A 26,503-nucleotide genomic window follows, 5' to 3' on the forward strand; every position below is an offset into this window, starting at 1 on the left:
GGAAATGATAGTAGCCGATGTGTTTAGAGAAGCGTTGTCACGTTGTCACGTCGTAGTATAGCGTTATATTTTACATGTGCGCTAAACTGCGACCATATTTGTTTGCGGAAATATCAGACTGCTCTCTCTACTCTCAGAGCACAGAGAGCTCTGCTCTGCTGCGCGCGCCCGCGGAGCTTGGAGCTAGTGCATGAGGTTTACAGTACGACTCTCTCCCGCCTGCCTGGCTGGAGACAGCTGCTTCCAACTCGGACTGATAATATATACATCATCATTCGAGCTTATCCAGGTAAGATATTAATAAAGTAGTGACACATTCAGCGGGAAACTAACTATAATTAAGACATGTGCCAACTTTGACGACGTTTGGTTCAGTATTTTAAGAGCAAACTTCAATAGTAATAGGCTTGGAGTTCTGAGGAGCCAAAAGGGTACAGGGGGGGTAGGGGAGTAATTATCTTGAAATCCCATAGTCTTTGGGGGCACTGTGACGTCAGTGTGCCCCTAATCTCCCATTCATTTGAGAAAAGAAAAAAAAGCAGTCTTTGACCCTTAGAGGGCGCTTATGCCAGGTATGCTGCTGAAAAATGATACAAATGGTAAAATGGCAACAGTTTGGTGTCAAATGTGGAAATTCTGACCAGAATTCTTCACACATCACCCCCAAAGTCATATATATTGGTTAAAAGCTGAACAAAAAGTGTTTTGGAGGTTAGTTCTCCTTTAAGCAAACAGCGTAGCACAGAATCTCATGACATGTGACTATTTATCGTGCCCACAGAGTGTTTCAAAAACAACATAAACCGTTAAACATGTAGAAACACTGACTGGAGGGGGCGCCCTGGAGGGGGCGCCCTGCAGGGGGCGCTGCACCTGCCTCTGTTGTTTTGCTTTAGAAAACCTAGTCTCGGTTTCCAGACGTTTGGTGAGCGGCGCCAACAGCGCCACCTAACCACCAAACGTCTGGGAATTTACTGTTCCAAATCTGGTTCAGAGCCCGGCGAGAACGGCCGGCAGCAGACGCGCCTACATTTATTATTAGAATTTTATTTGGTAGCGGCAATGCAATGTTTCATAGTTCCAATATAGAGCAAGACACTGATGTGCTGCAAAGAGAGTTTATACCTGTTGTTTATTATACAATCATTTTTCCTACCCGGAAGTGGTCCGCTTGCTACTGTGAAGTCATCAGCAGGCTCTGTAACGTTAGCGTCGGGAGTCGGGCTTATCACTGGGGGAAAGACCTCTAGCCGCCGGGGCCGGATGAAACACGTCCTATTAACAGGTTATGTTTGTTTCTAAGTGATTCATATGTTGCTCCGCAAACGCGACAGCACCGGTTCTGCATGAGCGTCACTGCCCCCAGAAAGCAGCCCACAACGCTCATGATTGGTTCTCCGATGCAAGGCTTCCAACAGCGCCACCTAACGTTATGAAAAGATTTAAATAGTAATATTCTCAGTCTTACAGTAGTGACACGGATTAAGACTGAGGGCTGAGTCTAAAAAAAACATGACTACAAAGTGAAACTAAGGGGCGGGGCTTATTGACACGGGACTGTCCTCAGACGGGAAGAGAGAGAGTTGCAGGTGAATCAGTGAAAACAGTATAATGACAGTGTTGTCTCTTCTTCCTGTTTCAGGGAGGTGGACCGGGCCATCCTGACCACATGTCAGCGGAGAGGAGCCAATCAGAAAACATTCAGCCTCGTCGCTGCCCAGCTGGGCAACAAGACAGCCAATCAGGTGAGTTTCCGGGCGCTGCCATGCAGGGGCGACAACGGCAGAAAGCTTTAAAATAGAAACTAAACCCCAGAGTTTTGGCTTCACCCCTGGAAATTCAAAAAATGCCTCTCTAGAACATGAGAAAATCACACCCAGGTGCTGAAGTAAGCGGCACAGCCAGACACAACTTAACCAATTTTAACAAAAAAAAGAAGACAATTACTCGAGTGACATCACTGATGACATCACAACTGCCTGATGACATCACAGTCGAGCAATTGCGTGACATCATTTCCAGTTCAGTGACATCACTTCACACACACACACACCCTCTTCCTTTTTGCTTCGATCCAGACCCAAATCTCGGGTGACATCACAGTTGGGCAAAAGGCCCTTTTCACATGACATCAGACAACTTCCTTTCTGACACGTAAATGTGTGGCCGGGCTTCCTGTCTGGCCGCCCGGGTTTGTTTACAGTCTGTCAGGCATGGAGTTCACACAGTCCCTTTCTTTCATAGCTGCCAGCAATACGTTACGAATATGTCAACGACTTGCAGACAAACTTCCGCTCACAACAATAGACTGTTAATACATTCAAAATGCGATAAAGGCTGTATTACTCGCAGAGGCATCTGTTGACTCCCGTTTTATACAGGAGACTTGAGGGATGCTCAACAGCTCAACAACTAGCTCGAAGTAACATTAATTTCGAAAGGTAAGACTAATAATGTTTATGTATTTATATTCTTTTTTCTTCTTGGTAACGTTCACTTTACCAATCATTTCCACTTTAGCTAGCTAGCAGGAACTTTAGTGACAACTCGCGTTAGCTGCCTACCTGTGCTATGTTAAGTTTACTGCTTGTGTTAGCTTTTTATATTAATGTATACACTCGTACGTACACTTGTTTATAATAGCCATTAGTAGCAATTACAACTAATGGGGATACAAATAAACAATAGCTTGATACTGACTCTTAATCAAAGCTAGCATCAGGGGTGTAGTGGTAAATACAGAGATGGTAAACTATCCATGGTGAGCAGTACAGTTGACTTAAAATAGGTGAGTAAACTATCTGCCTCATTTCAAAGAGGTGTGTAAACTGAGTTTACTTGCCCCTGGCTAGCGTTTAATGGTAATCCATTTCCTGCTGATCTGATCTGATGAATCATTTTTGCTCTTCCCTTTCTCCCTGTGTCCATCTCTCTCTGCAGCCCATCCATCCAGCAAGCATGGCACAGTCATCCAGAAGACGCTACTGCAGCGTTCCATGTTGTTCTAATAACAAACAACATTTGCCCAATTTGAGTTTCCACGATTTCCCTGCGGATGCAAAACTACGTGCCCGCTGGGTGAAGGCAATCAAAAGAGATGAGGGGCCGGGTTTCAAAATCATTCACGGGAGCACGTTTGTGTGCAGTGATCACTTTGCACCAGAGGATATCTGTGGGATATCAGCCAGTGGGCAAATGCAGATTAAACAAGGAGCAGTGCCATCTATAGGTAGGATGAGAGTGTTAAACGCTTAACAATAAAGGTCACAATACTTTGTTATATTACAGTAAGTTCAGTGCCTTACAATACATTATAATGTATTTGTTTGAAATACATAAAGAAAAAAATCTGTTAAGGTTGAGTATTGAGTTTGTTTTGCATTTGCATTTTAATACAGCTTGTATTAATGTCATTGCTCGTCATTCAAGCATTTGTCATATTCAGTGATATTTTTGAGGACTGAAAAATGATCAAAAATTTATCACGACAATCAATCGTATCATCATACCTCTAGGACTAGGCTCCCAAACTCGGGAGTCAGTTGACCAGCCAGCAAGAAAGCGTCTTGGTGTTGCTGTCCTGCCTGAATCTCAGGAGATACCTGCCTCAGAGGAGATGCCTGCCTCAGAGGAGATGCCTGCCTCAGAGGAGATGCCTGCCTCAGAGGAGATGCCTGCACCAGGGGACAACACAGAGCGGCCATCGCCTGCAGATGTAGTGGCCAAAGATCATGACTATGCCTGCTATCCTTCCCCTGGTTAGTATTACAAAAAGAGTAACCGCTTTATGTTGCAGAAAAAAATATGGCAGTGAAACATTGTAACTATCTTGTATAGAGCCCGACCGATACTGGATTTTTGAGGCCGATACCGATATTAGGGAGTAAAAAAATTCCAATATCGATATATTGGTCGATATTCTTATAATATATATACACATTATATTACACAATGTTTTTGCAATGATCCCTCAAATATCAAACACTTGACAAAGATATGACTTGACATGAATTGAAATATGTAATGTAGGCAGGATATTTTACAGCTTATCAATCAACTTTATTGTCCAAAATGACATCAAAGCAATGAAACAGTAAACTTAACTGGGGATTTAATCATTATAAATAACTAGAAATACAAAAAGACAAATAGAACAAATATAAAATATAACTTGAATTAAGAAAAAAGATCAAATATACACAACATGTCTATGACTTAAAAAATACAAAATAAAAAAAATATCGGCATATCGGCCAACATATCGGCCGATACCGATATATCGGTTATCGGCCAATATCGGCCGATAATATCGGTGGACCGATATATCGGTCGGGCTCTAATCTTGTAGTATTCAGAGCAGCTGGACTTGCTGTGAAACGACTTGCAGATGTTTCACTGCTCATCAGAGTCTTGGTCCACACCATAGATGTTTCACTGCTCATCAGAGTCTTGGTCCACACCATAGATGTTTCACTGCTCATCAGAGTCTTGGTCCACACCATAGATGTTTCACTGCTCATCAGAGTCTTGGTCCACACCATAGATGTTTCACTGCTCATCAGAGTCTTGGTCCACACCATAGATGTTTCACTGCTCATCAGAGTCTTGGTCCACACCATAGATGTTTCACTGCTCATCAGAGTCTTGGTCCACACCTTAGATGTTGCACTGCTCATCAGAGTCTTGGTCCACACCATAGATGTTGCACTGCTCATCAGAGTCTTGGTCCACACCATAGATGTTTCACTGCTCAGCAGAGTCTTGGTCCACACCATAGATGTTGCACTGCTCATCAGAGTCTTGGTCCACACCATAGATGTTTCACTGCTCATCAGAGTCTTGGTCCACACCATAGATGTTGCACTGCTCATCAGAGTCTTGGTCCACACCATAGATGTTGCACTGCTCATCAGAGTCTTGGTCCACACCATAGGCATCTCAGAAGCAACGCTGAAGCAGGGCTTCCCGGGAGCCGTCCCATTCACACCAGAAACACTCTTTTATTTATTTGTTTATTTAAGAAAAGCCTCTTCACTAAATGTCTTATATGTTCGTGAGATAACAGTTTTGGGACTGACCCTGGGTAGTTTGGTAATCCGGGAGCTATGACATTGTGGTCACTGAAACCAACCGGTACAGAAATGGGTGTGGAGCACATATCTGGAGTGTTAGTGTAGATGTGATCAATGCATTTTGAGGATTTGCCCCCAGTATTATTTACGGAGATTCTCGTTGGTTGGAACATCTTTTGTCCACACCTCACTCCGTTTACCCTGCACCCGCTCACAACTTGCATTGACTTCATGCCTGGCTGCTCGAGTGCAGCGCACTGCACGCTTGAAAAATAGACTAGAAGCTGAAACTTATCGATGCGGCACGTGTGCAGCGTGGCTTGAGCGTGACGTGGCGTGGGGTGCGGCTGGTTATGATCGGTCTCACTTGTTAACGAGGACGCTGAAATGAAACTGCCTCCGCGCTGCGTTGCTTCAGCGTAGCTTCGGCGTATGGTGTGTTCGGCCTGTAAGAAGCTGCTTCAGGTCTACTGACTGGTGGGGATGTTTAACCGCTCAAGTGTATCATCACCACCAGAAGCAAGTCCAGTTACTCTGAATTCTACTACTGAACATGACCTGGATGACTGAGAACCTCCATAGGTATTACACTGTTAACGTCATTTTATTAGTCTCTTCACCTCATAAGAGAAGAGTCAAGCTCACTAAAAACACAGCATCTATCCAGTAATGAAGACTGAGTGAAAATAGCTAAATGGATGAGTGATAGCTATAAAGTTGTATGCTCTTTCTTCCCCTTAAGGTAAAGTGGACAGCGCCAGTTGGAGAATTCGTGAGTTGGAGCTGGACATTCTGTCACGCGGAATTGAAATCCGGCAGCTGACCTTTAAGAAGGAGCAGCCACTGATTTTCAAGTTTTGTGTGACGGATGAGGATTTTCGCTACTACACAAGATTCAGCTCGAAGAAGGTCTTCACCATGTTTTGGGAGTCAGTGTATCCCTCTGCTTCACAGCGTGTGTACTGGTCAAAGGCACAGCGACCGGCACAAGATCCACCTGGCCCTCAGCGAAAACTCCCACTCGTCGATGAATTCTTCATGTTTCTCCTTCGCGTCGCAGCCGGGCTTCAGGAGAAAACCTTGTCGTCCATCTTTGACGTCAGCTTGTCTACAGTCAGTCGCACCATCTTAACCTGGACTAGCTACCTTTACCAGGTTCTTGGCTCGCTACCATCGTGGATGACAAGACAGCAAGTGCAGGCCACAATGCCTGAGAAGGTCAAGCTCTGCTGCCCTCAGGTGAGAGTGCTGATAGACTGCACCAAGATCCGCTGTGAAGCAGCATCCTCCCTCTCACTGCAGTCAGAAACCTTCTCCAACTGCAAAGATCACACCACCTTTAAAGGTCTGATTGGCGTTGCTCCGTGTGGGGTTATCACATTTGTCTCAAAACTGTACACGGGCTCCATCTCAGATATAGAAATAACTCGGAAATCCCAGATCTTACAGTTACTTCAGCCAAGAGATGGAGTAATGGCCAACAAGGGTTTCCTGATCGAGAAGATGCTATCAGAGGTGGGCGCAACACTCATCATCCCTCCACTGGAGAAATCTCCTCAGCTCAGCATGGAGGACACCCAGAAGACCCAGGCTATTGCATGTCTGAGGGTTTTAGTAGAGAGGGCCATACACAGGGTGAAGGAGTACCATATTTGGGCTGAGCTTGTTCCTCTTTCTCTGGTAAGTTCAGTCAATCAGCTGTGGATCATCTGTTGCCAAATGTCAAACTTTCAGGGACCTCTTGATATCAAAGGGGATAAGCCAGTCTGAAGCCTCTCCTCACCGTGACCTTCAAGGCACATATTTCTTGGATGAAGATGAACCTAAGTACTTGCATTCAAATTTTGGTTCACTCAGTACAGTATATTCAAGAGTTTAAACAAAATGATCACAAGGAGAGGACAGGATGACTTTAAGTGCATTCATTTCTGAATAAATGCTGTTTAACTTATTGCAAAACATTACAGGGATGAAACTCACAGGCTGCCAAAAGCTAATGTTTGTTGATTTGAATGTATATTTGGTGTTATTTACTACTCTTATTACTGCAGGGCCTAAAATTCGGCGCGCGGTTGCGGGTATTGCGCCGGTTTTCGGTAATTCCCCCAGATTTGGAATTTATAATGGGGTCCCGCATTTGTTTTCGAGCAGCTGCTGTCTATACGTTAAGCCGATGGTGCAGAGCGAACATTGCTGAATACAGAAGATTGGTCGGACACAGTACACGGTTACGCGGTTAGTTGTTATGTGGCTAGCGAATGTTAGCTCAGGCAGCGGTGTAGCCTCCCCGCTCGGCAAGCAAACTACTTGTTGTGACCAAACATCCCTGCATTCAAAGCACTTCATACTCTCAGAGGTGGCATAATCCATATAAAAAAACCTCATGCTTTACCCGAAATGAAACGTCCAGGTTTTGTGTTGGTCGGTGGCTCCAAAAACAACAGCTACTGTAACGTTACGGTGATAACCTACCGTTAATGTTAAAGTGCAAGCAAGGTAAGTCCCTCTATAAACCATATCTGTGTCGTTTCACCTTGGATTGAAAAATGCTTCCACCTCATTAAAGAAAATATGATATCGACTGATGCCCTTTTCGGTCATGTATCATGGTGTAGTTAGTTTAGCTAATCTAGCTCTGTTTTTTGGACCAAATGGGGTGAGTTGAGCTATATGCAGCTGCTAGACAGAGCCATGATCTGTTTGGAAACCAATAATAAGGACAACAAACATGCATATTTACATAAAACATCAGTCAACATCACATAATGTCTTTTCTTTAATCTGGTGGAAGCTTTTTGAATAAAAAGTGAAACGACACAGATAATGGTTTATAGTGGGACTTTCCATGCCTGCCCATTCACTTCAATAGAACTGTCCCCAATTTAAAATTTGAACAGGTTTAGTTGCCAGTAACATGACAGTAAGAAAGGCAGATGTAGTCAGCAAAGATGGATGATTTAATATTCCATAGCTCTGACCTAACCAAATCTAACTGACATCATTATTGTGAACACAAAACAAAGAACACTTATGATATAATATGATATGAGTGTTTGATATAATATGATATGAGTGTTTTAGTAGTATATCACTCAGTGCAAAAAATAAAGGCTTTGATTGAACCGAAAGCCTCTGGCTCCTAGTCTGCAGATAAAACACAATGACAAAAGCCATAGTAATTTAGACTCAGGTGTGCATAAACTACAGGTTAAGCACTTCCTGTTTTAAATGCAAAAATGTGAAATTATTATTGCTTACAGGAGAAGCAGATTTTTGTCAGTTATAGTATCGGCTGAAAAAATCCCCCCCAAAGTCTATAAATCCTCCCTATCTAAAGAACATAAGGGGGGAATCCCCCCCCCCAGTTTGCAAAGTGAATTTTAGGCCCTGTTACTATGAACATATACATTTTGTTGTATTGCAATATGCCATAAAGTTTTGTATTGACATGTTTTAGTAATCTATTTTGTTCTGGCCTGGTGGGCCCGCCAAGCTTGTGCAAAGGCAGGGTAAACAGGTAATGATGGTTTCCAACTTCCATTTAATTTACGTGTTCCAATGCCGGGGCCCTCGTGAATGTTTTGGTTGCACCTGTGTTTATCCTACCTTTGAGACACAAAATGGCTGCTGCTGTGAAAAGGGTCCATGTTGTGAAGCATTCTGTAAAAACATTAGTAACTGGTCCTGAGTAAAATACTGTATATTTTTTCACATTAAAGGAACAAGATCTTTTTTAAACTTGCATCTTTTATCTACAGATTATTTACTCATCTCATCACAGTTTACAATTTCAGTCCATTTTCAATTCATTGATTTTTTTTTTACAACAGCAATTGTTTGTCTATATCAATCTCATAGGTTGTCAATTGTTCACCTTACATTATACTCCTACATATAAACCTATTTACATGTTCTGCCTCAAGGTTTACAACTTAAAAAGACATCCATGTTGTAGATGTTATGATAGAAACTATCCAGCAGCTGTAGCATTGAGTGAATAACGTCCGCATCCCTAAAGATTCTCTCAACTGTGAAGTCAGTGTGGGTATCTGTAATGAAATCAGACCACTGAAGTCTGCTTAAGGCCATTTGGCCTTGAACCTGTTACCTGATAATAGTACTTCTGGCTCTTCTTAATGCAGGCCTGGGCCCAGTTGCACAAAGCACCTTAGGTCAAGATTTCCCTTAGAGTCGATGCTCAAAATTGTAAAATGCAGTACACCCTCCCAACCACTGAGCACCGAACCGATAGATCCGGCGCCTGTGGAGCACCTAAAAACTTCGGCACTGGCATGTGAAAAAAGGCTAGGTGTTGAAAACTACGCACTATTTGGGAGTGCCAGGGCACCCAAATCTTGGATAACAACATTGTCTCGTGGGTGAGTACAGTTTTATTGTGATTGATAGCGTGTATATCGTGTGCAGCCATTTAGACGGGCTTGCAGTGGATATAGGGGGTCCGGACCCGAGACTCTGAAGGATGAATGACTGATGAGTCTCGCGTTGAGGCGAGGGCCAGATGAGACAGAAACACCTTCATAACAGGTACCGTTCAATGAAGAATTTGTAGTCTTTATTGAGTTCTGAACGTGTTGTGAGCGAAAATGTGTCTGCAAGTCGTCTTACATGATCTCAATGTATTTCTGGCAGCTGGGAAAGGGACTGTTCACTCCCTGCCTGACAGACTGTAAACAACAAACCAGGCGGATCTGCCGGAAGCCCGGATACACGTTAACGGCTCAGAAAGGATGTTGTCTGACGTCATTGTGAAAAGGGCCTATTCCAACGTTATGATGACTAGCGTTATGCTACGTGTGCAAACCTTAACCCAATTCTAGGTAACGTTGCACGCATGCACCCACTTACTACTCCCAAACTATGTATTATATATCTATGTATTATGTATTATATATATATATATATATATATATATATATATATATATATATATATATATATATATATATAGGTTCAAGTATACATACTACTGCATGCGCTGGGGCGCGTCATCAGTGATGTTAACTGGGGTCGTGGGGTGTTTTGGGTCTGACAACATCATACACCCTCGCCCAGTAGACCCAGCCGAGGCCGATTACGACCCCGACCCGCGTCCCAGAAGCAGCCGCTCATGGATCAGCCTTCCTACTCTGTCTGCAACGTTGCCCGCGGAAGGGTTGATCACGCCCAATCCGCTGCAATAGAGTTTAGTGCTACACCGCAGTATTGTGAGACCTTCGGTGCATGGAGGGTCTAAGGCCCTGTGGGGTGATGGTGAGACTCTGGTGAGACCTCCTTCGTCTCACCAGAACCTCCCGTGGAAAAAGGCAATCCTACCATGCCGTACCATGGGCAGGGAGGATGCCTCAAGGAGGCCTGTGCGCTGCACGTCATTCACCTGCACCGAGCACCTCGCTCTAGCCTGAAGGACCCCAGGCCGCGCCGATGTTTACGCAGATTTTCAGGAGGCTGATCCGTAGCGTTTGTGGATTTCTCCCTCACGAGAGAGCCAGGCTGGGGTGCTAAAACAAAGCTAAAAGCTAAAATATAGTATATATATCTGTGTATATATATATACATATATATGTATATATATATATATATATATATATATATATATATATATATATATATATATATACATACTGTAAAAGACAATGTTTTGGGTGTGATTGACAGGTCACCTGTCCAGTGATCACACAGCTCACTGATCACAGACTGATCAAAGCTGCGGCTCTGTGGGAAACCCCTGATCTCCTGCCGTCTCAAGCTGCGCATACTTAAAGCATATACGTAGACCCGGACCAAGATCAGCCAATAGCTAAATTAAATTGCAATAGCCGGGTTTCGACATGTACAGGGCAGTCACTATGCATATTTATAACACAATATGTAGAATTCAAATACTTTACACTTAACACATTCACTGCCAACAACGTGTAAACACGTTTTCAGAATCCAGCTGTTGACTGCCAACAACGTGTTAACACGTTTTCAGAATCGATTTTTTTTTTTTGACGGTGGATCGTTGATCTGGCCCTTTTGCATCTTCTATTATACTGTTAGAGCCGCCGGGCGTGTGCAATCCATTCCGCCGACCCACTGAGTGGCGACGGTGCTCAGACTATTGAGTGTTGTTTGGCCAGAAACGCACGCATTCCAGCTGAGCTCAACCGAGGACCCAGAAGCGAACGAGCCTCATTCTCATACTGTAGGCGAAAACCTTTCACACGGGCGCACGGCGGTGGGGGGTTCCAAAGGTGGACTGGGTGGAAAGCACACTTTGAAGCGCGCAGCATAAAGCCTAGAGTCACACAAGGCTTCGTCAAAGCTCTCAACCGAAAATCCAAGAACGGATTAAGCCACATCCACGCTCGCCGACGAGGGGCCGCCAGAGAGGGAGGCTGCTGCTCACTGCTCAGACAGGCAGGAGAGACTGGCTTGTGACTGACAAACGCTGCTGAAATCCACCAGACACGCCCACGGAGGGAGGAGTTGTAAGGAGAGGGGGTGCGGGTGCTGCTATGGAGGAAATTACTGTTCAGAACTATATTGTTTATGTCTGATGTCTCACTGATGCCAAAAATAAATGGTTAAAGTGACTATTTGATTGAATTTCACAAAACTGCGATTATCTCAGCTTTTTGTCTCAGACGCTGAAACCATGCTGTACTCAACGGCTAATATCTACATAACTACTAACTCTACAAACTAACTCTTTTAGACAGAGAAAGCACACATTCTATTAGTACTTTTGTGAACTTTCTGTTCACAAAGTCCAAGCAGAAAATTATCCTTGGCTCTTGTAAAATGAGCCAGAATCCTCAAAAAAACCCTCTGGCAAAAGCTACCTACAGTAAAAAAAAAAAGGCTGGCAGTGAATGTGTTAAAATGTAAAGATTTTGACCTGAATCCATCTACAGCTGAAAAATGTGGTTTAGGGGTGAAGTAAAAAAATAAGGGAATTGTCCGCACACTGATTGGAAGCTCCCGCTTTTATTTGCGCTCAAGGAAGGCAAGCTTTCGACCCTATCGGGTCTTCTTCGGGTCTTAGGGGTGAAGTTACTCTTTAACGATCAGATCTGAAATCTCTTTGTTTTCACTGAACCTGAACTTCACGTGGAACTTCACCTCAACAGGTCCTCCTGTGATGACGCCATTTTGTTGTTTACCTTCTCCTCTCCCTCCTCCAGGTCAGCAGTCGTTTCCAGGACCTCATGACTCTTTTTCGCTCTGTCAATCAAAAGCACACACAGCCAATCAGCAGGCAGGAAGCAGCCCCGGACTGAGCAGCGGCCAATCGGATGAGACTCTGGTGTTTGTCAACCTCAAGCTGAGGCTGTGGGCTCGAACCTGTGACCTTTTAGTTACAGGACGAGACAGACGGCGAGACACAGGTTCTGTTGGTTCCTCTGTGGTTCTCCTGGGTCCTCTCTCCACAGGGAACAGCAGACCGGTTCTTTCGAGTCTTTGAGGAGAGTGATCCTAGAACGCATCCATGTTGGCTGGATTGCATTAAATGATCTGTGTATTCATTAATGACTAGAGATCTTGAGGAGCTTCTAGAATCCATCACAGTATTATGTTATGTTATGCTTTATATATATATATATATATATATATATATATATATATATATATATATTATTATTATTATTATTATTTTTGGATAGAACACAAACAATCATTGGCATTCAACATTACAACGAGATCTTGAGGAGCTTCTAGAATCCATCACAGTATTATGTTATGTTATGCTTTATATATATATATATATACCGAAGCAAACAATCATTGGCATTCAACATTACAACGTGGTGCTACCAGATGCCCAAGGTGCCTAGGCGCTTACAAGAGAAGTACTGTAGTGTGACATACTGTAGTGTGCATGGGATCCCAAGCGGCCGGAGTGGCCGATGGGTGTCAGACTCCCCCGTTTTTGTTTTTATTTATTTTTTGCTTTATGACAGAGTTGAAAATTCTGTTCACAAAATAATTTTTATAATTATTCTTTTTTCCCCTTTTTTTTATATTTCCCCCATTTTCTCCCAAATTGTACTTGGCCCCTTCCCGCTGCCCTGGTCGCTGCTCCACCCTCTGCCGATCTGGGGAGAGCCGTAGACTAGCACCATGCTTCCTCCGACACATGCGCAGTTGCCAGCGACTTCTTTTCACCTGACAACGGTGAGCTTCACCGGCAGGACGTAGCACATTGGAGGATCACGCTATTTCCATCAGTTCCCTTCCGCCCCGACCGACCAGAGAAGGCCACGGGCGCCGGCAAAAACGTTTGGATGATTTTTAGCCATATTTAGAGGAATATCTCATTTTAAATTAACATTAGGATTACCGTATACTGTAGTGATGTCATTATTCCGTATTTTCTCCTTTTCTCACTCACTTGGTGACCTGCTCTCCCTTTAGGTCATTTTACAATTACACTACAACAGACAGCAACACAGGCAGAAACACTGAACTTATTATTATTATTATTATTATTATTATTATTATTATTATTATTATCACTTTGAAACACAGTGCAAAACTTGTCATCTCAACACAAAAATAAAATAAAACTAACCATATACTATACCATTATAGCAGCAGACAATGACAACACATTCAAGTGAGTGCAGTACAGAGTCCGGGTCTGTCTGTCTCTCAGGTGTAATAATCCCACAACGATCACGGCTTTAACAAGTGTCACAGGCTGTGTAAACAGTGTAAAGTGGGCTCTCTGTAACTTGATCCCCAGAAGCTGCCCGAAAGCGAAAGCTGAGAGGCAAGTCGGAGCGGATGGGGGCGGGGAAGGGGTGGGGGGGGGAGTGCTCTCGTGCATTGGCTGCGGATTCTCCTCTTTTTCCCCACTCTCTCTCTCATATTTAGGGGGACTAAATGTCCCCTTGTCCCCCCGCTTCCGGCGCCCGTGGAGAAGGCGCTAGTGCAGCGACTAGGACATATAGGGTATATTTTAATGGTGCGTTATCGAACAGTAAGGTTCTAAATTGTGGGGTCCCTCAAGGCCAACCTAACAATGTACGCTGATGATTCAATTCTTTATTATGCCACACCTACATGCTCAGAGCTCAACTACCCGCACACACAGCCCATCGTGCCTGTATGGACGCCTGACCAGGTAACACAGGGGCGCGAACCTGCGACCCTCGTGTTGGTAGGCAGGGAATCTACCACTACACTACCCAGACAGACACCTATTTTTATCATTATTTTGATGGAGAAAGGTGTTTGGTCAGTCATGCTTTAGGGTTAAAGGTCAGGCATCAGATCAGGTATCAATACTCGATACTTTCAGTGGTCGCAACCTTGCCCTACTCAGGAGCCATATTGACCATTATTTGGATTTGTATGTATTTATTTATTTATGTATTTTAAGTAGGACTTAAAAGAGCCACAGCTACCCCATAAAGGAGCCGCATGTGGCTCTAGAGCCTCGGGTTGAGTATCACTGGTTATTTCAGTCAACAATAATTATTATCGACTGAAATAACCCAGTACCAAGTAGTATTGAAACTTCTTCAGTCAAGCGATAATGGTACCTACATTCAATCCTTTTTGTACAGAGATCCAGAAAAAAATGACTATTTTTGTATGGTTTTTATCGCAGCCAATCACAACAATCGTTGATCGATTGAATGCGATGTGTGATCGGCCAACTACCGCAGTAACTACAGCAACCCTAACCCTAACACTACCACTACCGCAGTAACTACAGCAACCCTAACACTACCACTACCGCAGTAACTACAGCAACCCTAACCCTAACACTACCGCAGTAACTACAGCAACCCTAACACTACCGCAGCAGCTAGAAGCCATAGTGTGGTGGTGAAGTCGAGTGAAGTGTGTGTAATGAATTTGACAGTTCAGCGTGTCGAGATCCCACCAAATAATGTTCAAAAGTATGGATATACCCAGCCCTTCCTCTATCCCATGATGCCTAGCGGCTGAATCACGAGTCCTGTCGAGTCGCCACAGTGAAGGATCATGGGTAGAAAAGTTGTGACAGCAGCGTGAAGGTTTTTATAATGTGTCTGTTGATATTTAAATGAACATGAAGGAATGTGACTGTCGACTGTTTGGATGCTTCAATAAATATTTGTTTTGCAAACTGTCTCTGTGTAACAATGTGGACATTTAGTGTTTTTCTTAACTTTGTTGTATGTAGTATTGTGTATTGTATAGGAGGAGTGTGTATTTGATGGCCCTGTACAAATCACGATGGGCTCTTTGCATTTGCTCAAAATCCTTAGTTTATCTCCCAAAAGTAAATCAATGAACATGCCACTGCCATCACATTTCCTTCCTTCAGAAGTCCTTCCTTGTGTCATTTCCACACAAGATATTCAAAATGCTTAGTCATGTTTGTCATATAACATGTAATCTAAGTATGTTATAATGTAAACTATGGCTCAGGTTCTGATGACAATGATTGAATATGCGCATGCTGCACTTTTTCTATATAGCATATTTAATTTCAACAGTACAAAGTTAACAGAGTGTAGTCCGTCTATGTGGAGATTCATTACAAGAGATCGGTCAGGATTCACGTATGCTTTTACTTTTTGTGCTGTTGACAGACCACGTCACTGCCATACAGAAAAGAAAACGACAAGACTTTTACAGCACTGCAGAGCACAAAGGAAACAATACAAAATAAGATAGGTAAACGTACAGGAAACTGCCCTTATTAGGCAGAAGCGCACACAGCGCTGTGAGTTAGCGGATTATTGGTCGATTTTTTAAACATGTACAGTAATGCGATACAATTACTAATTACCTGTTAAAAATTGTAGGTAATCAAAGTATCACAATATGAAAATAATGTAACGGATTACTTTCTGTTGCTTTTGGATTACTTTTTGAAAAAATGTCCTGCATTTGACTGGAGTCCGGGGCCATGCTCCTCAGGAGGGAATAAAAAAAAAAAACAGCTCTGTAATACTCATTTCAGACCTTATGTGTTGGTTACAGTAGGCTTTCAGCCAATCTATAATCTACAATACAATAACATATTGTTAGTAATTTATTTCTTTGAGTGAACAGGTTATTTTCAAGAGCCAAGAGTGTTTTGCCCCCCAGGCTAAGAAGAGTTAATATTTACAGTGCACAGCTGCTTAGATTTAAAAAACAATACAATAAACAATAATACAATATGCAATAAATGTATTTTCAATTGTAATCCTGCTAGTAATATTATTTTTTTACTTAATGTAACTGTGATCTTGATTACATATTTTTTCTGTAGCCTAACTAATGGGATTACTTACCTTTTTTTGTATCCTATCCTGATCACAGTAACCGGATTACATGTAATCAATTACTTCACATTCCCCAAGCCTGTTATTAGTGAGTCAAAATTCACCTGGGAGCAAGTCATCAATCAGGACACACACACACACACACAGTAATATAAATGTATGCGAAATATGCTTGACAGATTATGACAACTGCATGTCTTGTAATGACTTGTGATGAACAGAGAATCAGTAGGCTATATACATTTTGATCACATGACTGTCATGACCTGTAACAGCAGAGCAGACGGTACAAAATCATTTGCATGAACGTGTCAAAATATTTGCAATTTGTTCAAAAAGAGAAATTGCACAAGGGACGAGACGATGTGGAGGGTGAAGAAGTAGTCCTATCAAATTCTAGCAAAGAGGCTGGGGAGACGCTCTGTGACTGACAGAGCGCTGGACCAATCAAATGGTTACATCACATCACTGTAGCCGCTCTCGACCAATGAGAGCGCCGCTTTCCGGTATTTTCTTTTTACGTCCCGCCTTTCATTTGACAGCTAGGGCGCATCAAACTAACAAGAGCTAGTTAGACAAATACCGGAATTATGCTAATCTGGCTTTCAAAATAAAAGCGCTAATTTCCAAGTGGTTGGAATAAAACTACTGGTGTACAGATCAGCAACAGGAAGCTTTTTAGGAAAAGCAACACGTGTGGTTTGGTTGTATACAGATTAACCCTGCGCATGTTGTTTTCACGTCGGGACTCGGGAGGTTGCATTACTGAACATTATTTTCTTGCCAAACAGTTTTATTTTGAAAGTAACGAGCGGAAGCCGTGTTGTAATTTTGTGCGGCTTGACAGCGGTGGAGTAGTTGTGCTAGCTGAGCTCCTTCAGTTTGTGTTTGTAAAATTCATCCTCAGGATTAGTTCTGTTCACCGTCACGATGGCCGCCGCCGCTCCCGCCGTGGCGTGCACGCTGCTGTCGCTCTGTGTGCACGCGCTTTGCTCCAGGGGAGACGTGCTCGAGCTCGGGGACGCGGACTTCGACTACCTGGCAACGGAGCATGAGACCATGCTGGTGAAATTCTACGCTCCATGGTGACGTCACGGACACAGACGCGAGCTAACGCTAAGCTAGCTGCAGCAGCATAATAATGTGTTAGGGGAATACTTTGTGTTTAGGTCTTGTCTTGTTTTGTTGTGAGGCGTTTTGCTCCCTGTACAGGGACAGAGCCATACAGGACAGGAGGAGGACAGATGGCTGAGACAGTCACGTGACGGTTCCAGAGGAGCTCAACAGTCACGTGACTTTTCATGACGTCATTTTCCCCGGATCTAAGTTCCGCATTCATTTTCTCTATAGACATTTCCATAAATCCTTATACAGGGCCGCTGCTGGCCATTTGGGTGCCCTAAGCGTAATTGTTTTGTGGTGCCTTTGGGAGGATTTATCGAAATGTCTATGGAGAGAAAATGAACGCGGAACTTGGCAAATGAGTCACGAAAAGTCACGTGACTGTTGCGCTCTATTAGTGCGTTCATGTGGTGTGGGAGTCCTGGTAATATAGACATCCAATAAACCACCACTGAGTGATTGAAAGTATATTATCAAAGCTATTATGAGTCATGCTGCTTTCAACGCCCACATCCGTTTTGAAATCCATTACCCGGCTCGTTCACATGAATGCACGGAAATGCATCTATCTACGATATCGTTAGCTATGGAGCTAATATGTAATGGCGGACCTTGAAGACCACTGGTCCCGCCCGCTGTCGCTCAGAATGCTCTGCTCTCCCAAAAACTGTGTGTGTGTGTGTGTGGGGGGGGGGGGGTGAAACTATAGTTTCCCCGCGCTTTTTATTGTCTTGTTATTGCTCAGAGCCAAATGTTTGATGGTCACTCAGGGTTCATCTGCTTGCTGCTTCCAGGCTTAAAACTCTTTATATGAGTATTTTTGGAAACATCTATGGAGAAAGAGGATGGAAAATTCCCTCCTGGAACCAGAGCGGTGAAAAAGTGGGCGGGGTCACCGTTTTCACCGATTTATTTGACTCTTAATGGGACTTCCGCATTGGCCTCACAAAAGCCGTTTTCCCACATGCGTACCGGAAAATTACCTGTAAGTCAATATCGGACATTTCCCTTCACACTTCGGCTCTCGCATATGGGAATCTAGCAGCGAAATTGCCTGTATGTTGGGGGGCGGGGCGGCACTGCAGAGCGGGTGGGGAGTGACGTGTCGGCAAAACTCTGATGAAATAAGTTTGCTTGTTTATCCGTTCACCTGCGTCGCGTTGAAGCACTTTTTACAGACTGGCTTCGTTTGATGTGTGCGGGCTTGCCTTCGCTGTCGGCAACGTAAGCAAAATACTTCCACATTTCGCTTCGTGCATTTGCTTCGTCTGTGTCCCTGTCAGGCTCTGACTGAAGGAGGAGGACGGACTGTGGCCAGAGAGCGAGCAGGCAGCAGAGAGGAGAGAGGGGAAAATCAGCACGCCCACACATGAAGCTGACATACCGCTCTTATTATCACAAGATAATTTCGCCAGTTTGCTTTAATGTGCGCGAATGATTAGATTATGCCCGCTGGAACATTAAGCAACGTGTGTACACCTCGCCCATGCCGGCAAATGACTGGACCCGTTCTACACTTGCGCCCGTTATCGCTCATACCGCTCTTCTGACTGGCTCGAAACTGGTGAAATGTCCGCGATGACGGGGTCGCGCTTATACCGGAACAACAACTTTCACACATGCAGGCATTAGACCACATTGCGGTCATTTAGCGGTACAAAGCGCATGTGGGAAAACAGCTAAACAGAGTTCCCAGCTGGCCCACTGGTCTGAATGTACATTCAGATAGGGCTAACCCTAACCCGGATAGGGTTAACCCTAACCCTAACCCGGATAGGGCTAACCCTAACCCGGATAGGGTTAACCCTAGTCTCGCTGGCCAGCCTCCTCTCCCTTCCGTCCGAGGAGTCTGGCGCCGCAGGTCTCCATAGTGGGATTGCGATGGGCGGCGCTTAGCGGCAGTGCCCTTGGAAAATAGTTTCAAACAATCCAACTCGCCGTTTTCAGCGTGTAGCAACGAGCTAGCGTGTAGGTTTCTGCCGTTAGCTTGCTAGCTAGTTAGCGTTGTTGTTTTCCCTGAGGCGGCAGGGGACTATTTACAGCGACACACAGGGAAGAGGGAGCGGAAGCCGCTCTGATTGACATGGTCGGAGCCAATGACAGAGCTTCTTAAGCGGGGAGCGGACATCCGGCTGCCACTGAAACCGACGCCTCCAATGGGAGAGCAGAGTAGAGCAGGGGAGGGTTTATCCCAGTTATGGAGACCTGCGGCGCCAGACTCCTCGGACAGAAGGGAGAGGAGGCTGGCCAGCGAGACTAGGTTAACCCTAACCCTAACACGGGAACAAAACACCTCACAACCAAACAAGACAAAAACACAGGATTCCCTAAAAAACCCTCTATTCTTTCCTCCGTCCATTGCTCCATTCATTTCTTCCTTCCCTCCTTACATCCTTTCATCGCTCTCGTTCTTTCCATCTATCATCTCTTATCCTTTCTGCCCTCCTTCCTTTCTTTCCTTACTCTCTCCGCTCCTTCCTTACTTTGTTCCCTCATCTCCTTGTCTCCTCATCTCCTCTGCATGTTTCCTCTCCTCTCCATGCCTCCTCATCTCGTCTCATCTCCACATCCCCTCTCCTCGTCTTCTTGTCTCCTCTCCACATCTCCTCTTCTCCTGTCCTCTCCTTGTCTCCTCGTCTCATCTCCTCCACATCTCCTTGTCTCCTCGTCTCATCTCCTTGTGTCCTCTCCTCTAGGTGTGGTCATTGTAAGAAGTTGGCTCCAGACTTTGAGAAGGCGGCGGTCAGACTGAAGGGAACAGTGCAGCTGGCCAAGGTGACAAAACAACAACATGTGGTTTCTGGTAAAGGCTGTTTTATGGTCGGGTGCTGGACACAAAATAAAGAGCCCCTCCATGTTTGTAGTTTCTGCTTTAGGACAAAGGTTTCGCAGTCCAACATACTGATATTCAGGCCAGGGTGTCACCATCTCTTTCCACGACGTTAATACGTGGTTGACAAAACAGTTTTGCTTGGGTCAAACCAAGTGATTCATCTGAATTCAGAATCAGGGTCGACCATATTGGACATACCATTTGGACCACAAAAAAAAAAACTTTTTCTAAGTTTGGGTCTGAATTAAATGTTCTATTGTCTCTTCTGATTCTAAATTAGAGATGAAACGATATGAAGATTTCATATCACAATGATAGTGATGAAAAGTAGCATGGTTATCAGTGTTATCACGGTATTGTTAAAATGTGCTGAAAATGTTCAAAAAGTACTAATATATCAAATATAAAACTTGGTGAAATGATTTCTGTGAGTGTCACAGAATAGGTCTCTCTCTCTGTCTCTCTCTCTCTCTCTGTCTCTCTCTCTCTCTCTCTCAGGTGGACTGTATAAGCAACACAGAGATTTGTGCTCGTTTTGGAGTTTCTGTCTATCCCACTCTGAAGATCTTCAGGAAGGGAGAAGACTCCGCCCCCTACGACGGGCCTCGCACTGCCGGTGAGCGAGAGAGAGAGAGAGAGAATCTTCTTCATTCATCTTCATTTACTTGTGTGTCCAAGTATGTGTGTGTGTGTGTGTGTCTGTGTGTGTGTGTGTGTGTGTGTGTGTGTGTGAGAGTGTGTGTGTGTGTGTGTGTGTCCGCTTGCTCCCACGTTAGACTTACATTTTGACCGCTTCTTGAATAATCATTTCTGTTTCCTTGGCTGATCGTGTGTGTGTGTGTGTGTGTGTGTGTGTGTGTGTGTGTGTGTGTGTATGTCTGTGTGTGTGTGTGTGTGTCTGTGTGTGTGTGTGTGTGTGTGTGTGTGTGTGTGTGTGTGTGTGTGTGTGTGTGTGTGTGTGTGTGTGTGTGTGTGTGTGTGAGCAGATGGTATCTTCCACTACATGATGAAGCAGACGGGTCCAAACTCTGTTCCTCTGCAGAGTGAGGAAGACCTTCAGGCCTTCATCACTCACACAGATGCCAGCATCGTCGGTTAGACACACCCTGTCCTGTTCTATTCTATTCTATTCTATTCTGTTATATTCTATTCTATTCTGTTCTGTTCTGTTCTATTCTATTCTATTGTAGATTCAGATGAATCTGAATCTATTCTATTCTGTTCTATTCTAGTCTATTCACACGACAGCCATTTTCCTCAGAGTGGGAAGTTCAGCTGCTGTTATCTCTGGTCGTGCTGTTGTGTTCCAGATACTTGATACACTGCCTCATTCCAGGCTCCATCAATATACAAGCTGCTCTACGCTCCTGTCTGAGACTGTTTACCCCCCACCCACCACCTCTGACCAACCAAGCTAACTTGAGCTACATATCGTGAGCTCCTCACATATAAACACAAAACTGCCTTCATAATAGCTCAATGTAGTTAACACATTCAGTGCCACGGGGTTTGCCAAAAGGTTGCTATAAAGTGCCACATAGGCTCCAATGCATTTTAAAACAGTCATATAATTTCTTTAATAATTACTATGTAAACACTGAACACGCACAAATAACGATGAGACTCTCTTCTATCACCTGCAAAAAAAAGTTTATTGATCCCATTTTCCGTTCTTTAGTTATGAGCCGGAGAAGATAGCTTGATTTGACCAAAAACAGCCATTTTTTTCTAGAAACCTGAGATATTCAGCCTTTTGTGAAAGGAAGCATTTCAAGCACATCATTGACTCATTGCTAATATTTTCTGATGTAATTACACCTCAAAAATAATTTCCTTCAATAAAAGAGTGAAAACAAAGGAATTTTGTTTGGCCAAATAATATTTTTTAGCTGCAACCAGCAGCGCTGGCCCCTGCGTGCGCAGACCCTACACCTTCTTGCCGGTCTTGATTTACTGCTGGTGGGCATCAGATAGCCTATTCTAGCTTGTTTGCTCTCTGTGCATCGAGCCTGCTGCAGCTGCCTGGGTCTGTTGTATGCTGTAGTGCCCTGCGTGCAAACTTCACATGTAGCTTTAGCTAATCGCTACCTGCTAGCGTTAGCTCCTGTTGCCAAATCTCACAAGAGTGTGTTGCTGAGACAGAGACAAGTCTTGAACAAAGTTGATTTTCAACATGTGCAGTCGTCAGCCTGACAGCGAGGAATTTCATCGGCAGGACGTAGCGCGTGGGTGGATCGCATTATTCCCCCCAGTTCCCCTCCCCTCCCGGAAACAGGCTCCCCCCGACCGACCTGAGGGAGGCACTAGTGCTGCGAGCAGGCCTCATAACCAACCGGCCTCCCACCCACAGACACGGCCAAATGTGTCTATGAAGGTAACGTGGGGGCTCGAACCTGCGACCGATTACAACACAGAAGTCAATAAGTCAACAATATCCCAACATCACCACGTCGTCATCCTGTCGTATCATGTAACACTATCAAACATGTCATGTTAGCCGGGAAGTGCTTGAATGCTAACGTTAGCTGTTGTCTAACAGCAGCTAATGGGTTATCCAATATGTTGTTTTACATTGAAATATGGCCCCATGTCCCTCCAGTTAATGTTTTTGTCAGATTCCCTGTTTATACGACACAACCTGGAACACAGCAGCACGACCATAGAGACAACAGCATCATGAGCTTCAGAGGAAGATGGCCGCCGTGTGAATATGCTGAATTGTCCACTTTTGTTCTGTTCCACTTCTGTCTTTCCTCCTGCTGTTTCTTTCTTTATTACAGTGTTTTTCTGTTAGGCCTTCAAAACAACAACCGCCAATTCCCACTAGAGCAACACTACTACACACGCACACGCACGCACGCACACACACACACACACGCACACACACACACACGCACGCACGCACGCACGCACGCACGCACACACACACACACACACACACACACAGTGATTTCACCATTTATTAGAAGGATAAAGCCCTTGAGATGAAGCATCTGGTTTTTGACGGGGTCATTAGCACAAATATACAGGAAGAGAACAGGTGTTACATCAAACAAGCAATATACAAATACACTCATACATACACATAAGAAGCTCTCCCAGGCCTAGTATGTATTTATGTATTAGGGCTGTGAATCTTCACTGGCCTCACGATTTGATTCGATTACGATTCAGAGGGCTACGATTCGATTCGATTACGATTATCGATGCATCTCGATGCATCATAAATCGATGCATCACTTTTTTGATTTATTTTTTCTCACTTTCTTTTTTCTCACTGTGTGGCTTCTTTTAAAATAAAAGTGCATTTGGAATTGCATTGTATTATGATCCATAATTAAAATAAACAACTGCATGTGCTTCCATTATATTTTATTTGATTATTAAAAAAAAAAAAAACGTGCACGTCCGCATCGCGATGCATCTTATAATCGATTATTTTTGACACCCCTAGTATGTATATACCGTAAATTCCGGACTATAAGCCGCGGCTTTTTTCCCGTTTTTTGGGCTTTTTTGGCCCCTGCGGCTTATATAACGGTGCGGCTTATCTATGGATTTTTTCAAAAAAAAAAAAAAAAATCTCTCTTTTTTAGCACTCTTTCTAACTATAAATCCACTTCTGTTTTAATTTCCTCTCTTGCCCTCTTTTAACAACATAACATAACATAACACAACACAGGTAAGCAGAAAGAAAAAGACGAAGCAATCACCGCCATGAATGAGGAAATTACTCACCTGCTGGAGGCTGGAGATACACGGCTTGGGCTAAACTTTTACTCCGTGAAACACTATCGATTAAGTCCGACATCGCTCAGAGGTTTGAGCAGCTTGAAAACAAGTTTGAAAACGTGCAGAAGTCCATCCACTCACTCACTAAAGAAAATAAGACAACCGTGAACAGAGTTTCTAATGCGGAAAAGCGCATCAGCGCACTGGAGGACAAAAACAACACAGTGAGTCCGAAAGTGGATAAAATGCAAAAACAAATCGAAACCCTGCACACGCAGGTTGATGACTTAATCAGCAGGAGTAAAAGAAATAACATTCGCCTGATCAATGTAAAAGAGGGAGCTGAGATTGGTGACATGGACGCTTTCGTGGCAAAATCCTGTGTTACATCCTGGACCTGAAGGAAGGCGAGAAACCACCAGAGGTGGACAGGGCACACCGGGCGCCTCGGCCACGTCCAGACCCCGGCCTGCCACCGAGGGCCATCTTCATCTGCCTACTCCGCTGGCCCGACCGTCAACTCATCCTCCAGGCTGCGGGGAAGAAGCCCCTCACCTGGGAGGGTACGCGCTTTTTCGTCCGGCAGGACCTCTCCGCGTTGGTGCAACAGAAACGCGCAACATACAACAGCATCATCGAAAAGGTTAAAGTCAATGGATATCGCTTTGGCGTACTGTACCCAGCGAGACTCGTCATAACCATTGATGGACAGCGGCGGAACAAGAGCTCAAAGTGAAACTGCCGAATATCTTTTGAGTTGGACTGGTCAATAGTACTGTGAGTAACTAAAATAAAAAAATAAAAAACGGAATTCTCTCTTCTTTAGCACTCTTTCTAACTATAAATCCACTTCTGTTTTAATTTCCTCTCTTGCCCTCTTTTCACCACACCGCGGACACTGTGTGCACTGTAAAAAAAACAAAAAATACCATTAAAACACCCGCGGCTTATAGTCCGGTGCGGCTTATATAAGAAAAAAATAGTCACCTTTGAAGGTGCGGCTTATACACCGGTGCGCCTTATAGTCCGGAATTTACGGTAGTATGTATGTAATATATATACCCCTAATATACAAGCAACATTGGTATAGTAACTAAAATATCAATATGGAATCAGAAATTGAATCGGGACCTGCTGTATATTGGAATTGTATTGAATCAGGAAATCAGTGGCGATATGTGTGTGTGTGTGTGTGTGTGTGTGTGTGTGTGTGTGTGCTTGTCTCTGTGTGTGTGTGCTTGTGTGTGTGTGTGTGTGTGTGTGTGTGTGTGTGTGTGTGTGTGTTAGGTGTGTTCTCAGCAGCAGACTCCACCTCTCTCACTGAGTTCCTGAAGGGGGCGAGCATCATGAGGGAGCAGTTCAGGTTCGCCCACAGCACGGTGCCCGGCGTGGGCGGGCCACTCGCCACACACACGCCGTGAGTACAGGCCAGGCTGTGTGTGTGTGTGTGCGTGCATGTGTGTGTGTTGGCAAAGATGGCGGCAGGAGTAAAACGCTCTCCAACCACAACGCACTGATTCCATCCAAAACGCAGCTGTGGTAACAGCTGGTTACCGTGATAACTGCTGGTGATGCAGGAAGAAAGGTTTTAATATGGATGCTTGCTACCAGCAGGGTTGTAGTACTGGTTGCTACCAGCAGGGTTGTAGTACTGTAGTACAACACTTTGAAAACCACTGATATAATTGATGAATAAATGTGACTTTGCTTACATGAAGCATATTGGGATATGAATTGATATCTAGAATGACCCTTATGATTATGGTGATACAGCCCCAGTATGTTCTGCTCTCTCTCTAATCCCCCTCTGTCTCCCCCCTCTGTCTCCCTCTCTCTAACATAAGATTGTTCAATCCTATTCATTGATAGTGCTTAGCTAGACTTAGCTAGACATGTTCTCTGTAAAGCCCTCTGAGACATGCCTGTGAATTAGGGCTATACAAATAAACTTGACTTGCTATCTGTCACACACTGATTTAAAGGTGTTAAATGTGTGTGTGTGTGTGTGTGTGTGTGTGTGTGTGTGTGTGTCAGGTGTGTCTTGCTGTTCCGCCCCCCACGGATGGCCAGTCAGTTTGAGGAGGGCATGGTCGTCTTCAGAGACCACCTGACCATCACCGCCCTGCGCCGCTTCATCAGAGACAACATGTAAGTGTGTGTGCGTGCGGGTTAGAGTTAGAGAGTTAGAGAGTTAGAATTAGAGTTAGAGAGTTAGAGAGTTAGAATTAGAGTTAGAGAGTTAGAGAGTTAGAATTAGAGTTAGAGTTAGAGAGTTAGAGAGTTAGAGTTAGAATTAGAATTAGAGTTAGAGTTAGAGAGAGTTAGAGAGAGTTAGAGTTAGAGTTAGAGAGAGTTAGAGAGTTAGAGTTAGAGAGAGTTAGAGTTAGAGTTAGAGAGTTAGAGTTAGAGAGAGTTAGAGTTAGAGTTAGAGAGAGTTAGAGAGTTAGAGAGAGTTAGAGTTAGAGAGA

At 44.1% G+C, this 26,503-nt stretch overlaps 1 protein-coding gene across 1 annotated transcript in view; it reads left to right on the top strand.

Moving 5' to 3' along the window:
* Nucleotides 1–5,141: 5,141 nt before the first annotated feature.
* The window catches only part of LOC310785733 (protein disulfide-isomerase A3-like), a gene marked incomplete at both ends in the record, with an annotated part of 38,847 nt that continues 17,485 nt past the window's right edge, over nt 5,142–26,503 (top strand). Inside the window, 9 exons of the mRNA XM_083646866.1 lie at nt 5,142–5,145; nt 5,815–6,672; nt 12,317–12,466; nt 17,256–17,433; nt 20,167–20,245; nt 20,802–20,919; nt 21,290–21,397; nt 25,323–25,452; nt 26,070–26,183. Coding sequence (XP_083502992.1) covers nt 5,142–5,145; nt 5,815–6,672; nt 12,317–12,466; nt 17,256–17,433; nt 20,167–20,245; nt 20,802–20,919; nt 21,290–21,397; nt 25,323–25,452; nt 26,070–26,183 — 1,739 coding nt within the window. The remainder of the gene's footprint in view (nt 5,146–5,814; nt 6,673–12,316; nt 12,467–17,255; nt 17,434–20,166; nt 20,246–20,801; nt 20,920–21,289; nt 21,398–25,322; nt 25,453–26,069; nt 26,184–26,503) is intronic.

This window comes from Poromitra crassiceps (genome assembly GCF_964638095.1).
Source record: "Poromitra crassiceps genome assembly, chromosome: 11".
NCBI classification, from domain to species: Eukaryota; Metazoa; Chordata; class Actinopteri; order Beryciformes; family Melamphaidae; genus Poromitra; species Poromitra crassiceps.